This window comes from Fistularia commersonii, chromosome 19 (genome assembly GCF_037954325.1).
Source record: "Fistularia commersonii isolate RoL2024-O1a breed Wild chromosome 19, RoL_Fcom_v1.0, whole genome shotgun sequence".
Lineage (NCBI taxonomy): Eukaryota > Metazoa > Chordata > Actinopteri > Syngnathiformes > Fistulariidae > Fistularia > Fistularia commersonii.
In genome coordinates, this window is record NC_141302.1 from 12,274,837 (window position 1) to 12,293,000 (window position 18,164).

At 40.7% G+C, this 18,164-nt stretch overlaps 1 protein-coding gene across 1 annotated transcript; it reads right to left on the reverse strand.

Annotated features, from left to right (window-relative positions):
- Window positions 1–396: 396 nt before the first annotated feature.
- On the reverse strand, window positions 397–14,579 carry wrap53 (WD repeat containing, antisense to TP53). The gene is made up of 10 exons (XM_086165429.1): window positions 14,188–14,579; window positions 13,879–14,062; window positions 10,523–10,618; window positions 8,914–9,022; window positions 7,512–7,600; window positions 4,166–4,389; window positions 2,352–2,563; window positions 1,653–1,756; window positions 1,350–1,493; window positions 397–771 (listed from the first exon to the last, which is right to left on the reverse strand). The coding sequence occupies exons 1-10, from the start codon at window positions 14,447–14,449 to the stop codon at window positions 546–548; spliced, it is 1,650 nt and encodes a 549-aa protein (XP_086021555.1). The 5' UTR covers window positions 14,450–14,579; the 3' UTR covers window positions 397–545.
- Window positions 14,580–18,164: the final 3,585 nt, after the last annotated feature.

Here is an 18,164-nt window from a genome sequence, read left to right on the forward strand (position 1 = left end):
CAAGATTCAATCCATATAGAAATGCAAAGCTCAATAAAGAAATGGCACTTACACCTGTGGACAATGGGGAATCTCCAAGGCAGCTTTCCAGCCACTCACACACATATCACAAATTAGTATAGATTCAAAAAATAATTCAGGTTTGAGTCTTAAAACAAAATACTGTTCACAGAGTCCAATCCTTACGGGTTCTATACGAATCTGGGCAACACGACACTCTTAAGGAAAAAAAGATTCCAACTTTTCAGCGCTGAAATTTATGTTGGCATACAGGTCCATAAAATTCTGATCTGACCGGTCAGTCGTCTTGTGTAGTTTCAGGTGGACCAGACCTTCTGTAAACTGTAATCCGTAAACCCCAAGGATGACATTTGTTTGTTTTACATGGAGACGGTTTTGTTTATCGTCCTGGCGTTGCTCTGGGCAAGAAGAGTCCGACCGATTTAAAACCTGTTCTCTTGCATGATATCATTTCTGAAATAAAGATAACAAGGCTGGTGTGGCTCAAAGAGAGTGATACCCGAGGAGGGGAAGGCCGGCGGCCATCAGACCTCATCCACAGACGCAATTTGCTCCTGGTCCCCCTCCTGGGTCGCTCCGAGCGGTCCGGCCCACCACAGGCTCAGGGTGTTATCTTGTCTGTTTTCCTGCTGTGACACCACGGCCCCCCCTCCCTCTTCATCAGAGGTGGAGTCACCCTCGCTGTCGCCGGGCCATGGGAATTGACGCTGGCCGCTGGACATGGCCAACAATGGCATGAAGGGGTGGATACTGAGGATCACAGGAAACAGGAAGCGAAAAAGGCATGACGCAAAAATCTAATACACTTTGTCAGAAAATCCCAATATAAATCTAATGACTCATTTGAATTTGTTGAAATCCTCATGTTTTGAAATGTAGCTTTAATCCACCGATCCTGTTGCTGCCAAAAATGTCTGAAAAAGTGTGTTTTACTGTGTCTTTACAGCAAAATCCCCGTCTTTTCTCTTCTGTTTCAAATGTTGATGATTTAGCCTACTTTCATGGGCATTTGTTAATTTAATTGGTTTATTAAATTATAATGTTCTTCTCCCTGGACTATAAATATTGCCGGTCTTAAACACTAGTAATTACTACAACCGGCACCGCAGCGGACTGACAAATCAGAAAGCAGATGCGAGTTGTCGCCATTTGGTCAGCTGTCACCGCAGCCCCTGCACTTCCTACTTTAACCAGACAGACAGGAGGGGATACATGCTGATTGATTCTGTCAGGGTGGTCAGGGTTAAAATTCCAGGGTGGCCCTGTGGTTCTTCTGCAGTGGTATGACGTCATCACGTACGATTGGGGTGGTCGGACAGGGTTCATACCTGATCCCATTAATGCAGTCCCAGTGAGCTTGGAACGTGAGCTGAGGTTGCAGCACATCCTCATTGCCATCAGGAGGCGCTGTCTGGGTGTCCCACATTGACACCATTCCCTCTGTGTCCCCACTCAGCAGGTATCTACCCGACCTGGAAACAACACACGGAGGAGAAAGGTTTTCCGCCTATTTTCTTGCAGTGAAGTATTCACGCACCCTTGGGGAATGGAGACATGGGATGCAGACTGTCTACACTGTCAGAGAGCAGACATATTGTTCCATGACGACCCACAGGCAGAATTAAACTTACATGTCGAGGTCAAAGTAGATGCGCTGATTTGTTGCAACATTCCTCTTGAGTGAAAACACAACTTTCCCCGGCTCTCTGAGATCCCAGCACAGTATTTCTGGATCCTGCATCACATCATCCACACACACATGCACCTCATTTAAATGTTTGTCTGTTTATGTCTTTTTTTTTTTTTGGATAGTGGTGGTCATTCAAAAATATACATACACAGTAAATATGTCTTAATAAGGTATAAAACATGTCAATATAAAATAAAAATTACATAAAATAAAAACAAGTTAAATCACAAACTCAAATTAGATACATTAGAAAAGTTTTGGGCAGAACATACGAAACTTCAATTTCAAACCTTGTCTATGATGGGGGGGTACGCTGTTGGGAGATCGAAAGAGAATTATTATTTTATAAATTTAATTAAGTGTATCCGGTGTCGTATTAGCTGTGTGTATTGAAAATGAATGTCCTTTTGAGGGCAAAATCACTGCCAATGAATCAAATAAAGGGCAAAACTATTTGTTCATTGTGCACTATGAGTAATTATTGGACTATTTAGTTGTTTTTTTTTTACTGACAATTTGTGATAACGCTTATGTGACTCTATTGTACAAGTCATGTTACTTTCTTCAAACAGCCCAATGATAGCACCTGCAGGATCATTAATCACCAGGTCCTTCACTGACTGCTACTCGGGGCACTCACCTTGCGGCCCCCGGTGTACAGGTAGTTGCCGTCGGGGGAGAAGAGCAGATGGGTGAGGCCTCCGTGGTGGCGGGTCGGCAGCAGGGCCAGCAGGGTGCCATCTTGGCAGGAGTAGAGGCCAACGCAGCGGGAATAAGAGCCGCAGGCGTACACAGACTGGCACAGGCTGAAGCCAAAGCAGGAGATGATGCCACTTTGGCCCTGTTTCTTCACTGCAGCAAAGACCAGTAGTGATGAGAAACCGGCATTTGGAAGGAATTAAAGCCTTTAAGCGCCCCACAAGGCACAGTCATTTCAAGTCAAAATTTGCTCTTGGCAGACCCTGGGTTTCTGTTTGAAAGAAAAATACATTTGTGCAACAATCCACACATAAACCCGCATTTTAATCGCCTAAATTTTTTTTGAGCATTTCCTTCTTTCCTAAATGGTTTTTCTTCCAGCGGAAAAGAAGCTTTTAGAATGTCTTTAGAGCAGAAAAGTCGAACAGAAGATTTGGCACAGATCTCACGCGTGTCTGTTTTCAAGATGGATTTGTGTAATAATGTACAGTTATTGGTGATAAAGCTGGACTGAAGGGAGTCAAAGAGAGCATACCAGAGTAAGCCGTGGTAATAACCAGGGCTATCCGGCACCACTGAGAGCATGTGTGAGCACACACGGGCGAAATTCAGATGTGGTGTGGGTTACATGTACTCTCACTATTTTAATTGGGAGAGAGTCAGCTGAATGCTACACTTACAAGCCATTCACTAATATATAAATAAGAACAATATTAGGTTATTGTTAGCATTTAAACATGCAACTATGCAATTGCCATTCACCCTGATCCTTCCTTTATGTAATTAATAACAAGCACTGGAAATAAAACAAATAAGAGGGGCATGATTTAGTAAGTAGGGGAAGTAAAAAAAAAAAGAACTGCAAGACAACGGAGATGCTTGAAGTGCATGATGGAGATTCAGGAATAAATCACAGTAAACATTGGGTAGCCTTGTTGTTTTGTCAGGTACAAGATAAAAGCTCTCCTTGGTTCGTTCAAGGAGACTTCAGCTTGCGAGATGTGACAGCCAGCTGTCATAATGCAACTTCCTCCATGCACTGCAGCATCATTATGCTTTTCACAATGTCCCTGTTTGCATATTGTTTGTCTACTGACTTTGATTATCGAAGAACACAGCTTGTGAGTGTGCAGGATGTTTGCTTTGTTTGTATTTCTCTTTTGGTAAATAGCTCGCAGTGCAGAGTTTCGATCGCCCCTGAATGAGACTTTTCGAAACTAAGCAGATTTTATAGAATTTGATAAGATTATGAATAATCTCTATATACACCGATCATGATGACCACGTGCCTGGTACTCTGGAGATCCTACTTCTGCCAGCGAGCAGTTATGAGGCACAGACTCCATCAGAACGCTGAAGGTGGTCTGTAATATCTACAATAACTTGTTTATCAAGCACATTCCTGAGTGTTCAGTTGGACTGAGATCTAGGGAAAGCAAAGGCTGACAAATTGAAGTCAAACCTTCAGATCCCTTTTATTATAATTTGGGAAGGTAACAACCACTAAAGACCAGGACAGGAGCTACAATTTTGGAGACGCTCCGTTCCAGTCATCAATCCACCCAATATTGGCCATGGAAAGTCACTGGCATCCTTATGCTTTCCCACTTTTACTGTATTTCAACTTTCTGCTAATCACTTCAATCACTGTGATGTGCAATATGTAATGTAGTGATAATATCCCATGAGTTTTGACGGCTAAAATAATAACTTTCAACATCCTTGCATTCTTTCAGATATTGACTGGTGGCTGACCTATGGTGGGCCGCTCCTCGCAGTCTCTCCCAGGCCGCTCAGTGTAGAAGACGCGCACAGTTTTGTCGAAGCCACAGTAGAGCTGCAAGCCATCGGGAGAGAAGCAAAGGGAGTGGGCCGCCGTCAGCTCATCCAGGTGGTTGTAGGGTCGGAAACTGGCTCGCACCTCCCCATAAAATGCATCCCATATGTGGACTGGATTGTCGCGGCTACTGCTGGCAATACTGCAGAGGAGCGAGAAGAATCAAAAGGTTAGGGATGAGGGGAGAAATAACGGTAGAGTGAAATAATAAGAGCCCTCTGGTACTTATCGGTTAAAACCTTTTGCAATACTTTGAACATGATTCACATGAAAAAAGTGATCACTATACACTGTTAGATTATATTGAGCTACCTTACTCACATCTTTATGAATAAATACATTCAAATATATCATGATAAAGCAATATACACATGGAAGTAACGTATCTCAGTGTGAATAAACAAGGTAGTAAACAAATATTAAGATATCCATTGTTAGGCAAACGCCTGCATCATCTGGTGATTTGAGAGGTTCTGTTTGAGTTTTTGTGAAGAAGTACCCCAAAAACATGTATGTTAGAAGGCAGAAAATAGTGTTTTTTTTCGTTCAGGATTTTCTTGTTTAAACGGCACAGAATGGGTCAATCAATGGCTTGAAAACTAAATAAAAACATTTAAAAAAAATAAAGCAACTCACTAGCTGTGATATAGGCAACACAAGATATAGGGGCCAATTAAACCATTCTGAAAGTTGTGTAACGAGGGGGCCGATTATCGCCTGCTGCTTATTGATCAGTGAGCGATAATCATCTGTCCTGATTCTCGGAATGGATCCAAGATCATAATCAAACTGTTGCCCAGCTGCAATGCAGATAAACTGGCTCATATTTGTCAAGGTTCTCAGTCATCCAGGTCTCTGTAAATCATTGTCAAGGTTTATTGCGGCAACCGGACTTAGTCTCTCTTCTTGAAGACGTTTCACCCCTTATTCGAGAGGCTTCTGAACAAACCAGGGAAAGAAAGGAGAGAAACTAAAGTGGCTTTTTTTGGACATTTTCCTCCATCTGACTTTTTGGATTTAGAAACAGTGCGTGTGTTTTTAGCCAGCCTTTCTACCTTTACTCAAATGTTTTTGATGTCCAAATACTGTGCAAAAGTTATTAAACTTGCGGCATCTCCATAAATGGCAGCAAAATGCAGTTGCTGTTATTTGGATTTTACAGCAAGAGTTTACAACTCTCCAGCGGTTTGATTCAGATCTCTGGAATAATACGTGTGAAAGCTGCCTTAGGGCACAATCTGGTCACTGGGACCAAGATTTGGTCCAACATAATGGGATTGACTGAGCTTGGCTCAAGCAGAACCTTAGTCTTGTTGGCTTATGGACAACTGCATGGACAACATCTTCATTGTCCAGGGCCACAGACAAGACAAGGAGATGGTTATTCAGGTTACATGCATTGTTCAAATATAATTTGAAGCAATTCAAATCTAGTCTCCCAAAACGTTCAAATTACATTAATCGACGAAAACTAGCATACATATACATGTGTATATAAACACAATTACGTGCGCTATCACAAACAGACACACACCACTACTTTATAGAAGTAAATCAAACAAATTAAATATTAACACACTAAAATAGAGGAGAGGAAAAAAGGAAGCAGCTGACAATTTTCGGACTTAAACATTATGCGTGTCCAAAAACATCTGATTTGAAACATTTTGTTACATCTACAGCACGGCGCACCTTCTACCTGAACAAATCAAACTCAGGCTGCGTGCTGTAACTCATTAGGGAGACAAGACAGCAGCACATCCGCATTGATTCAAATCAAGGCCATGGCTTTTTAACTCTAATTATGGGGAGCAGATCAAATGCCAACACATCACTGCAGCTCAATTAGACAAAGGAAATTAGCTCCTACCGCCGCTGCCGTGTTCTCTTATAGCCCCTCAGAGCTACAGAGCAGGGAAATGCCCAATTATAATGCTAGACTGCTGCTTGCTTGGAGCAATGCCTAGAACTCAGTGCAACTTTACCAAGCCATAACAGGGACCCTTATTCCCTCTCTACAGGAGGGGCATCAAAACACATGGCTTTTGGCACATATCAGGTTCAAGGAGCACAGGGGGAGGAGTGACAGAATGGGAAAAGAGAAAGAAAAGAAGCTAAAACGCAGTGTTTATTCTAGAATCGCTCAATTTTACCTGGCTGCCTTCAGCCGTTAAAAATGAACACAGCTTGTTCGATCTCTTCGCTGTGCCTGGCAGGAGCTTTCCTCTGATAGGTGGGATCAATCTGAAGAAGATGAAAAGCGGCTGCTGACGTCTCCCACTGGTACACTCATCCTCATGACAGACAGGTCTTTGCGTAGTTTTGGCAGATACTCACAGCACTCTCAAGTGGTTCATTCATTGTCCACATGAGTTGTTGTTAAGTTGCGGGCTGTTTACATAAACTCTCCACCCTGGACATCCAGTTTCTGACCCGCACTCCCTCCTGTTAGCAAAGCCTGTTTAGAGAAGTGGTGGAATGGTGCCAACACTGGGGACTGTCTGAAGGTGGAGGCTGTAACTGGAGGATGATGGGAGCTGAGGGAATGTGTGTTGGCAATTTGACCTAAGCTCTTTAGCGTGGCTCTACCCCTTCTTATTAAGTGATCGGTGGTCTCTATGGTGATGGAAGGATGTTTCTGATACCGGTTGTGCTTCAGTGCATGCACAAACACTCCCTGATGTCATAATGCAGGCAGGTTAAAACGACCCACAAAAAAAAAAAAAAAAAAAAAAAAGGGTATCCAGACCCAAGTCAGGGAATCATAAGCCCCTAAAGGTGTTGTCTGCACTCCGGAGTGCCATTAGAAATCTGAATCATGCTGAAAGACCTCAAACAGCAGCGCAAACGGCTATGGAAGCAGAGTCGGACAAAACGGAGGCTGACTCTTCACTTCAAATGAGGGACATCAGAAAGCTTTTAAAGCTTCTCTACATGATAGCGGGTGGCTCCCACAATGAGCGCAAATACCAGCAGGATCAAAGAATGAGTCAGACGCACAACAATATCTTCCATCTTCAGAGTATCCATAACACCAGCTCAGCATACAGTGCTTTCATACAGTGTGTTCTGTGAACAAAGAAAAAAAGCACCACAGAACAACCATAATAATGCTTGTCACTGTGTAAAAACCGCTGGAGGAAAACAGATTTTTCCAGGTATTCAGCCTTATGTCTGCCTCACATTTAAAATGCCTTTTCTATCCCGCTGCTCAGAGCTGGAGGAAGGGGGGGAATGGTTTTCAAAAAAAGAGGTTCGACTCACTAGCATGTATCAGGGTCTAAGGAGCTCATCTTGGGGTACCAGCAGTAGTCATAGATGGTGTCGCCTTCAGCCATTCTCAGCACTGGACTCTGTCCCAAGGAGAACAAGAGGAAGAGGGCATGGTGACACTGGCAGACACTACAGTCTAGGTTTTTGATGTCTCTCCATTCAAGAAAAAAAAAAATCTATACATAGGCCTTTACCGCCACAGGAACGCTTGCTTTCTTTATTAGACCTTATCTTTAAATGGATACAGTTTGAAGATTTCCTTACAATAAAGAACCTGATTAAAAATCAAGTTTATGATGATCATCGTTTTGAGCATTTAGGAAAACAATATCAACTGTTCGGGATCCCAAATATACATAAATATTATAGTCAGTCTTTATATTTTAGCAGCAGTGATTAATTATCTTTAATCCTTTGTATCCATCAAATATTCCACAAGCTGAGTCAAGGTAATGACAGTAACAAAGTAGGATCAGTAGGATTGACTACATTCCTTTCTTTTAAAGAAAACCTGCATTCTTATGATATTCAAGATGCTACATTCACAAACTAAAGCCAGAAAGTGATGCAAGATGATCTGTAGCCAAACCATTTTGGGAAGATCTGATGAGAATATAGGACACATCATGCTTGTGGTATTCATGACTGAATATTTGGTTGATTATTCTTCAAGATGGGAGCTGAGGATCCCTGACATCACACTTTGTAACAACCCAAAGCAGTAATGGTTAAAGCACATTTAGTTTCTAGATGGCCAAATTACAATAACGAGACTTCTTTCAGAAAGAAATATTTAATAATCATATCTTTTGATATGATTTAGAAACTAAACCCTCAAACCCTCACTTGATATCCCTTTCACCAAGACAGCATGATCACACTGTAGATTTATTTTATTAGCTAAATCTGCAGCAATATCAGCAACCGCCATAAAACATTTACAATGTGTAGCTGTTTTGTTTTTAAACATATCTTCAATCAGCAGTCAATATCATAAACAGTGGATGGCGTAGAGGTTTGAACTTAAAGTTACTCTCCTCTTGAACTTGAACAGTAATCAAGACCCACAGATGTGATGAATTTACATAAGAGTGTGTATCGTGTGAGCTTATTGTCTAAAAATAGGACCTACGCATTAGCCTGATGGGGGCAGTAAAGGAAAACCTACAGACTTTCAGTTTGCATCAGATTTGGACAGAAAATCATCTATTTAGCCGAGTGCCAACATACGCCATTGTCTCATGATTTGCTAACAGTTAATTAACTCCATTTAGCAAAAATGTTGCACCTCTTTCCGTCTTTCAAAACACAAAAATAATAAAATGCGTTTATTGACAGATTTATAGCCAACGTCTTTACCTACAAAAAGATGGTAAGCTAGTTTTACACTCACCATCTCAGGAAGCATGTCCCAGCTGTAGCTGTAAATTTCTGGAGGGAGGTTGTAAACACGAAGCACATTGTCTGCACTGTTGGTCAGGATGCAAGAACCATCTGGGGCCCTGGGTTAGTGAACATGGCAGGATAATAGGAGAGAAAAGAGTACGATGGATTATATAAACAGCTGGGAGGTGAAAAATACAAAAGGCTGAGAAGCATATCTGTCTACACTGAATATTGTCTTTCATTGAAAATTGTGGTACACAACTGTTTAAAATCACAGATCACGGTTTAGGATTTCAATATCGTTTGCTAATTTTTTGATCATATATTTCAATTTTATACTGTTTTTACAGTTTCCCCTCCCCAAGAAAATGACTTGATCATTTTTTAAGTTATGGGAAAACACCATGAGTAATGTGGCAAAAGTCAGCGAAACATCACTATGAAGGTGATCCATTGATGCCATGTCTAACATTTTCTGTTTATTTCTCACCCACCAAAGTAATTTCCTCGACATGAAAGTCAATGGGATAATGATAAAGACAGACAAACTGGAAGCCGACCAAACCATCTGACTGTTTAATTTCATGGGCCAGAATAACAGCCACTTCTTCATATTATTAAAAAGGAACTGTAAAACCACAGAGGACCGTGCGTCTCCCTTTGACACAATTGGATTGCGTTCCCTTTTTAAACACTGACTCCCAGTGCTAGATAAAAAGAAGAAGAAGAAGAAAGAAGATACTATTCTTACTCAAGACCGAGAAAAGGATGCTTCATTAAAAGCAGTTTAGAAAGGCGGCTGACAAGGATGCTGGGAACGAAAACCTTATCGTGCATGACAAAAAACTAAAAACAGTTCTTATGCTGTTATGGGATTTGCTGGTGCCAAAAAGCTCATAATGTCTGTGATTTGATTTGACTTGACTTTGATGCCAATAAATATGTTTCTGTCTGACAGCTCAGATTTTTTTCAAGATCAGAGGACTAGTTTATGCCCTAAGTCAAGCATGTTTTGTTCCTAATTACAGTGCAGATCCATTTTCCCCTTTTCTTGGCTCTCTTATTATAAGCGTCTGCATACATATGTCTGTATCTGTGCGTGTGTGTGTGCATATGTGGGGGGTTCTTCCCACACAGAGAAGAGCAGAAACAGGTGAGGTACAGATTGATGCAAAATTAATCACGACGACAAAAAACTCTTGAAAGTATTCATTAGTAGCTGTGTGTGTGAACGCTGTTTTCCTAGATGTGACCAAGAGTTCAAAGGTGAAGGGAGAAATATCTAACAGGGAGAATCTGGTCACAATTTTCTGGATAGTCAAAAGTGAACACAGAAATAAACCTATATGCACTCAAAGCTTTTGTGATGAGTATCCATTTTCCATTACTTCTCTGAAAAGGTTTTATTACTCTTTAAAAAGCAATTGTAATAAATTTCCCCCATAATACAGGACAACATTAATCATTCATGGGGGAAATCATGATTTATTTCTACTACATAATAGCTTAAATTAATATAATTTTGGCTGATTAATTGGCTAGCAGCTTTTTTCCCCCCACTCTCAAACTTCTGCTATTATATTGGTCTTTTAAAATTCACAGCCTCTAACACTTACCATTTGCAGCCTTTGAGGTAATTCTCTGGAAAGTTCGAGTACTCTGTCCAGGAACTTGTCAGCATCTGGGGGTTCTGGCTAAAATCTAAGCCAAGACTGGAGGCAATAATACAGAGCAGACGTCAGTTTAAAAGAGCAGGATAAACACTTGTATTCTTCCACCATACCAACTATCCCAACAACAGTCTCCCAACCCTGGACGAGCCCAAGGTCTTTATCTCCGGGAAACTGACCATTCGGGGGCACATATTTAGTTTGTGCTATTGTGCTTTCTGTGCTTATTTTATGAGTGCCATATGTCAATCACACATGCTGAAACTGATCTTAATGTACAATTGTCTCTTTAGTCAGCATGACAGTTGTACATGACAGATAAATAAATAAATAAATATCACCAAAGTATGAGATAAACGTTCGTGTCAGTTGTCCCTTTGAACAAGACATGATGTAATCTCATGAAGGACTTCTATATATGGCTCTATTCAAGAGATAACGGACTAGGGCAAAATAAAGTGATCAAATGTCTCCTTTATGTGCAACCATGTCCAGCCTGGTACACTTGTCATAATTGCAACCAGTCACTTCCTTTGAGTCATCCTGATTTGCCACTTTTTATCCAATCAGGCTGCTTCAACCACAGCATGAGGATTATGCGAGTCACACTGTTGGGATCCGGGTACTATACTGAGAGGGGCGTAGTCCAAAACAGTGCTACTGTCCAAACGCTCTTCTAGTTCTACCATCAATGCTACCCTGAGCTATAAGTGACAAATGTGACAACTTTCCTATTGCCCCTGGACTGTTGTGGGAGACAGATGGGATAATTCAAGGATGAAAGGTTTTTTTTTTGTCATTCCACTCTAGGAGAATAGAACAAAATTATGTTTTTATTATCATTTCTTTTATGGGTGTGTGTACATACATTTGTGTGTGTAAAATTGGGTTGTCCTTTCAGTCTGTGATTAATAGTCAGTGGTAATTGCTACATGGCTAAATTTCAGCTACAGAAAGTAAACACAATGCTTCATATCTAGTAAAAGTTTTATAGAAGCTGTATTTTTCTTGGATCAACTCACTTGAAGCACAACTCGCTGCAATTTCTCTCTCTCTTCTCTGAGCAGTCACGTCATGATGTGTATGAACTTTATCAAACATCTCCGGCTGGAAAACATTAACTAAATTGTTATTATTGAAGTAAAACTGAAAAATCAACCAGTCTATGTTAGCCATACACCTTATTATTTAGGAATTAAAGAAATCATATTGAATATTGTATCAGGGCTCTATATCAGTGCATTTCAATGAGCAGTTACTTTTTTATCTGTCAATAGATATGATTCTCATCAAAACATTTGAAAATGATGGGCTCACTTAAGTGCACTTCATCAGAATCAAATTGTTGGTGGCAGTTTCGTGATACATTCAAAATCTGATAAGAATTCTTTAAAAATCTGAAAGTTGATTTTTTTTATGCTACATAACAGATTATTTGTACAAACATGGTGCAATGTATGATTGCATGATTTTTCAATAACTGATAATGGCTTGTGAAAATGGGACATTGTAATTTCCTAGGAATGTTGTCAAAGTGATCATTAGAAAATGTAACTACTTGCCAGGATTTATGGTAACAAAGTCTTACACATTGATATTTGCCTGGTTCCTACATTGTTAAATCATTGTTGATGTTCTTTTTGTGAAAAGTACATGATCAGTGTCTTCATATAAATGATTCAAGATTCAATATCATCAATTATTAAGGTAAATTGAGCAAATTAGTTATTTCAGAAGTGTAAATAAAACTGGTAGCCTTTCACATTAAATTGGTATCCAAACAGTGGCTCTCAGTTTTAAAAATGTTGGTGACTACTGATGTAACATGTACCGTCCCTCAAATAGACTCATTCCTGATCCTATCCATCCTCGTCACTCCCAAAGAGAACCTCAACATCTCAATCTCTGCTACCTCCAGCTTTGCTTCCTGTCCTTTCCTCCCTGAAACTATCTAAACCATAGAGATTTACTGGTCTCACCACTATCTTGTATACCTTTCCTTTCATTCAGGCTAATACTCTTATCACACATGACTCTGACACCCCACCTGTTCCAATTAGCTTGAATGCATTTCTTCCCCTGCTTTCCAAACTCTCCATTGCACTGGATTGTTGACCCTAAGGACTTAAAATCCTCCATCTTCTTTTTCTCAACTCCCTGTAGCATCATGGTTCCACCTGGGTCCCTCTCGTTCACACACATGTATTAACATTCCTAACAAACTCCTCCTTCAAGATAAGTACCATGATAGTACAACCAGCTCATAATCTTCTAGTCTTGCCAACTTTCCACCTAGTCTCCTGGACACAGTATATCCACCTTCCTTCTACGCATTATGTCAGCCAAATCTCTAAGCTTTTACAATCGTCGTCCACATATTGAAAGGCTTTACTCTTAGTCCCAGACTCTTGCCCTTCCTCTTCTCTATTCCCTCTCTTCTTCTTTGACCCCCAGTAGCCCTATTTTGACTTGTACCCTTAAGTTAATTGGTAGAATAGTGGTCATTGTTAACCTGGGCCTAGTGTGATCCAGTATGAAAGTTGTATTCTCTTCAATTCGCACATTTGGTTTTGGCACATGTTTTACACTGGATGTCCTTCCTGACACAACCCTCTGCATTTGTCCAGGCTTGGCACTGACTCAAAAAGTTACTGGCTTGCACCCCCCTGAGGCTGCATTATCAACTTTCTTCAAGTCAGTGATGGGTCTTATTATGGCAGTGAGAGGCTGAGTGTGTACAGACAGAATTGACAGCATAAATACTGAAGATGTCAAGCTGAGAGAGAGAGTATCAAGGGGGTTGAGGGATGGGAGCACACAAAACAGGTATTTGCACAGAAAATTTATCTGTGATTGCTAAAGAGTAGAACTAATATGACTAAACTTTCCCCCTCAGAAAGGTTTTGTATTTCTGTGACTCAATAAAACAATGGAGACTTTTTCCGGATAAAAAACTTCTGAAATTACATTTCAGAAGAGAAACTGACATAATGCTATCCTGAATGTCAGCCTTTTATTACGGTAAAGCCAAAATAGCATAATTTAAATTGCCTTACTGTGACATGGAACAAGCTTACACTATGAATATTAATGGCTGAAACTAAATAAGAACTAATTTATTCTGCAGATGGATATGTTAATTTTGTGTGAAAGGGCTACACCACTTCACATTAGGAATTTATCAGAGTTAAACTTACTGAAATGCAACAATCAACCATCTCACCTTCAGGGTTTTCCCGATTCTAGATGTTAGGTCACTGGGGTTAAATATAAACCAGCTTCAATCACCTTCCTCTACTTACTGTTGTCCTTCACTTGGGCTGTCCTCAGATCCGTTACTGTTCTGCTTCTCTTCTGCTGTGGCCTCTCTTTCCTCTAAAGGTGGATCATGACTTCCATCTCCATTCTGATGGCATTCTTCCTCATCTCTGCCAATTTCCTCCCCTGCATGCATCCCCTCTTCAGAATGTAAAGGTGGTTCTGCACCTTGGACCAAAATATGCATTTGTTAATTATATGAGATTTGTAATTTGCTCTTAACACGATTACAAAGAAACCCTTATACTTCATATAAAACATACACAGAGCATTAAGAATGCTGTTTGCCCTACTTTGCAACTGCTGTTCGTCCCGTGTCACCATAGTCTCAGCTGATGTTTCTTCATACAACTCAAGAGATGCATGTCCATTTTCCTCTTCTATCAGCCTGGGACGTTTGGGGGATGGTGGGGCTCCTTCCTTGGGAAACTCCCCTAAATAAAGGCAGTCGCCTTCAGGTAAATGTGTCGCCGATTGAGGGGGCTCATTTTCTGCCTCTGAATCCTGCTGTCCTGCCGCCCCTCCACCTTCACCACTCCCAGTTGTGTCGGTCATTTCAATGTTTTAGATGCACAGCAAAGTACGCGATCTGCGTCCTTGTGTGTGTTGGTTGGATGTCAAACGTGTGTGAGGTAAGTGCTACTCGGATAGTGCTTCCTCCTGCAGTGTGCGTGTTTGTGTGTACTGGGGGACGAGGACATCACAACACCCACAAGCCTGAAACAGTTCAGAAGAGAATAAAATGATGAAAGAGACGCAGGCGAGACCGATTCGAAGATAGAGAAAACACATCGCCGAGATGGCAGAACAACTAGTAGCAATGCTTTCAGTCACTAAAAACAAAGCAAAACGCCAATAAGCGCCATCAAGCTCTCGACAGACACCTGTGGCTATCGGTTATCTTTTTCAACGTTTTTTATTGCTTATATCGTTACATTATGGCTTTAAGTGGACATGTTATCGAAAAAATAAACAATTGTGCTTTTAATGAATGTTAAGTTAGCTTGAGTTTCAATCAACGTCCAGTCCACGACAGAAGCCCTCTTGCGTTAGCTCATGTTAGCATTAGCCTCTTATGCCAGTTCGATGCTACATACCCGTTTTGCGGCTTGCCTGGTCGTTGATTCCGTGCAGTTTGGCGTTCAGTAGTCTCCTTCACTTTAGTGCTAACGTTTTATTTTCGATAGCGGAGCAAAACACTCGAGCCAAAGTAAATTCAGCGTGTACACTTCTGATTTACGGACTTCCCTTCGTCAATCAAGTCCTGAGTTAGTAAACAGTGCAGGCCGCCATGTTTCGAACTATCGCGAGAATTCCTTTGAATGACGGGATACCCTGCCAGATTACTTCCCCTTTGCGTTCCATAATTGCAGACATAAACTGCCGAGTCAGTCACTGCTAACTTGTTTATTTAGTATTTTGTTCATCAAAAAAGTCAAACTATTTACATAATCTTTCAGTTGTTCTTTTCCAAAAAGTTTCATTACATTTATGCTGTTATTTTAACAACATTCAAGACTATAAGCAACGGAGCTGAGCTGAGTGGGTTATTTCCAAACTACAATTTCTATGATGAAATATAATGAACCAGAGAATCTTCGCATCGCCATAGCAGGCGATGACAATCTTTTCAAAAGCTGCAACCAAACAACCAGGCTATTTAACAACACAGAATGGCAGTTAATCATCAAGGAGTCATTTCAACCAACTAAAACTGCTTTTTCTTTCTTTATGTGTCAATGCCAATATAGGACACTACTACTTTAGTGTCAGTTCAACAGTTGGAGAATCCTGGAAGCTGTTTCTGCTTTCTATTTATTAAATAAGATGTCAATCATCCACAAATGATGGAAATGTATTTTAGTAATGATATGATGGTAACCTACAAATTATAGATGGTATTTGAATTTAAAAAAAAAAAAAAAACACGGTATTGAAAAGTTATCAATATTTTCCACTTTACACAAAAACACACATACACACACGAACTGGTTGGCTAAAAGCATAACTCTCAAATCCAACTGGAAATATTTGGAGAAAGACGCTGCATTTTCTTTTTAAATTGATTGAATTGAATGTACCATTGGCGAATTCAAAAGTAACTGATCCGTTCCTTGAGTTCCTCAAAAACCATATGAATTACCAGTTATGCTGGCCTGTCATCTTATGTTAGCTCGGTTTTGGGATAAGCAGTCACTGGTTCATGTTTGCCCTCGGCCGGTAGTCCATACTACTACCCAACATTATTGTATAATGCATTAAGCTATTTCTTTTTCATCATGCCCGTTCAGCTCAGCTCAAGAGTAAAGACTACAGCCCTTTTTCTGAGCCTGGACCATCTCCAATGATTCATAGCAGTAAATTTGAACAAATCCACTCATTCAAGGAAACCAAAAGGGCCCCAAAAACAGCAAATTAAAAAATATCAAGAACAGCTTGTTGCTATATTGTAGCTACCTACTGATCAGATGTACAGATAAGCAGGTTATGACAGAACAAAGTTCTGTTAAGTCAACATAGAACAGTCTTATAGAAACTCCTTTCTGAAACCTTCAAGGATATTTGACATTTCTGACAAGTTCGGCATTATTTCCAAAACATTTTCAGGTAGCCATTCAGGACTTAACTATACAATTTAAGGCATGTCAAACAATGAAACAAAGCAAAATCCACTATGAGAAATCATTTGTAACAGAAACTTTTACATTATTTACAAAGCACAGCGTTTATAGTGATGACTGTTGATACTTTTGAGTCTGTTTGTCTTGTGAGATTCGATTACTGATAAAGCCCTGTTATGTCTGCAGACATGGTTCCAGAGAGCCAGTGCAACTCAAGAATGGTGATTTTGCTGTATGCTGGGATGAATATGTAGTGTCTGCATCTCCTTTGGACTCTACGTGACATGTAGCTACGTGTATCTTAAGTTTAAAGTCTCTTTGTACATTGCTTCAGTTCATCCAGTACTACAAATGCGAGGATGTAAGGTGGCTCTGATGTTATCAAACCACATCCACCATAAACCCAGCTCAGCTCTGTGTTGGACATCCAGGCAGGTCTTCTGTCCTGCTGGCAAGTAGACAAGCGTGTGGCCTCCTGAGTTTTAAGCTGGGGTTGACGACTGTTTTATCCTCTTCCTCAGAGCGCCAGACCAAATCTTAACTTCGACACAGATAGGATTCAAGGCCGGTCATCCTGTTAACTTCATCTGGAGACTGTCCAACTGATAATGGCAATCACCTGCCCAGTCCAGGGTCAAAACAAACTTTTCTTAGGGTTAAGTTCAAAGGATAGGTTTGGGATTAACTGGTTCATGGGTTGACTGTAGATTAGATCCTCCTTGCAGAGGGCAGCAAATAAAGCACAGCCAAACTCCTGTGGGAAGACAAGACCAGAGCACAAAATCACCACGCCGTACTTCGCAAATGTAGTTCAATAACTGCAGTGTGCTGACAGGTTTCTCTTACCAATACCAGGGTTTTTTCCGCATGTGGTTGCTCTCAAGGCAGTCAGCGTGTCGGGAAACTAAATGTCCTTGTCAACAGCTCTTAAAAACCATGCCTGCCTTTGTATGCTGATCAAAAGCTCTCAGCGGGCACACACTGCAGCCACTAGAACATCCATTTTGACAAGCCGGTTTTACTCAGTCTCTGAGCCACTGGTAGCAAGTCCATCATCTCAGTTCATGTCCATGAGATTTTCCCTTCCACCGCCGACTGTTTTGGGGTTACTGGCAAACAAAGGGAAATGCACCACGAGTCCATCTTACACTATACTGAAAAAAGGATTGGATTTCTTAAACATTCACTCTATATAATCAAAGTCTTGTGATTTTTTTCCTTCATCCATTGCAAATTTTTCTTTCTACTCTGAAAGGTAATACAAAAATATGGTTATATACAGGAGGTGGGAGAAGACAAAGCTTCTCGAGTCTCTTTCAGTTTGGGAATATCTTTTCAGTGACTGTCAAGTCATCGCAAATCCTCCTGTTGTAATTGTGCTCCCATCCCCAAAATGGTACCTCACAGCTTGAATGAACAAAAGTGCATAGGTGAGTTGGTGAGGGCAGGGTGCGAGTGCTCGAGGGCTGAGGTGAAAACAAGCGCACTGACCAGGTGTACTCATATCGACCTCAAAGTTCCCTCTAGGGGTTATGAAGCCCTGCACTTCATTCTACACAAAACAGAGCCAATTCTTGAATTTACTGACTCCACTTCATGGTTGATCAAAGTTTCAGGATCCACAACCACAGAAAAAGTTCCAGTTTGAG

Excerpts from the sequence above, each read along its gene's own strand:
- wrap53 (XM_086165429.1), bottom strand. The coding sequence starts at position 14,449 with ATGACCGACACAACTGGGAGTGGTGAAGGTGGAGGGGCGGCAGGACAG. Across the intron at positions 9,023-10,522 it reads TACCTCAAAGGCTGCAAATG|GGCCCCAGATGGTTCTTGCA; the intron begins GTAAGTGTTAGA and ends TCACTAACCCAG. Across the intron at positions 4,390-7,511 it reads TTAGACCCTGATACATGCTA|TATTGCCAGCAGTAGCCGCG; the intron begins GTGAGTCGAACC and ends GCTCCTCTGCAG.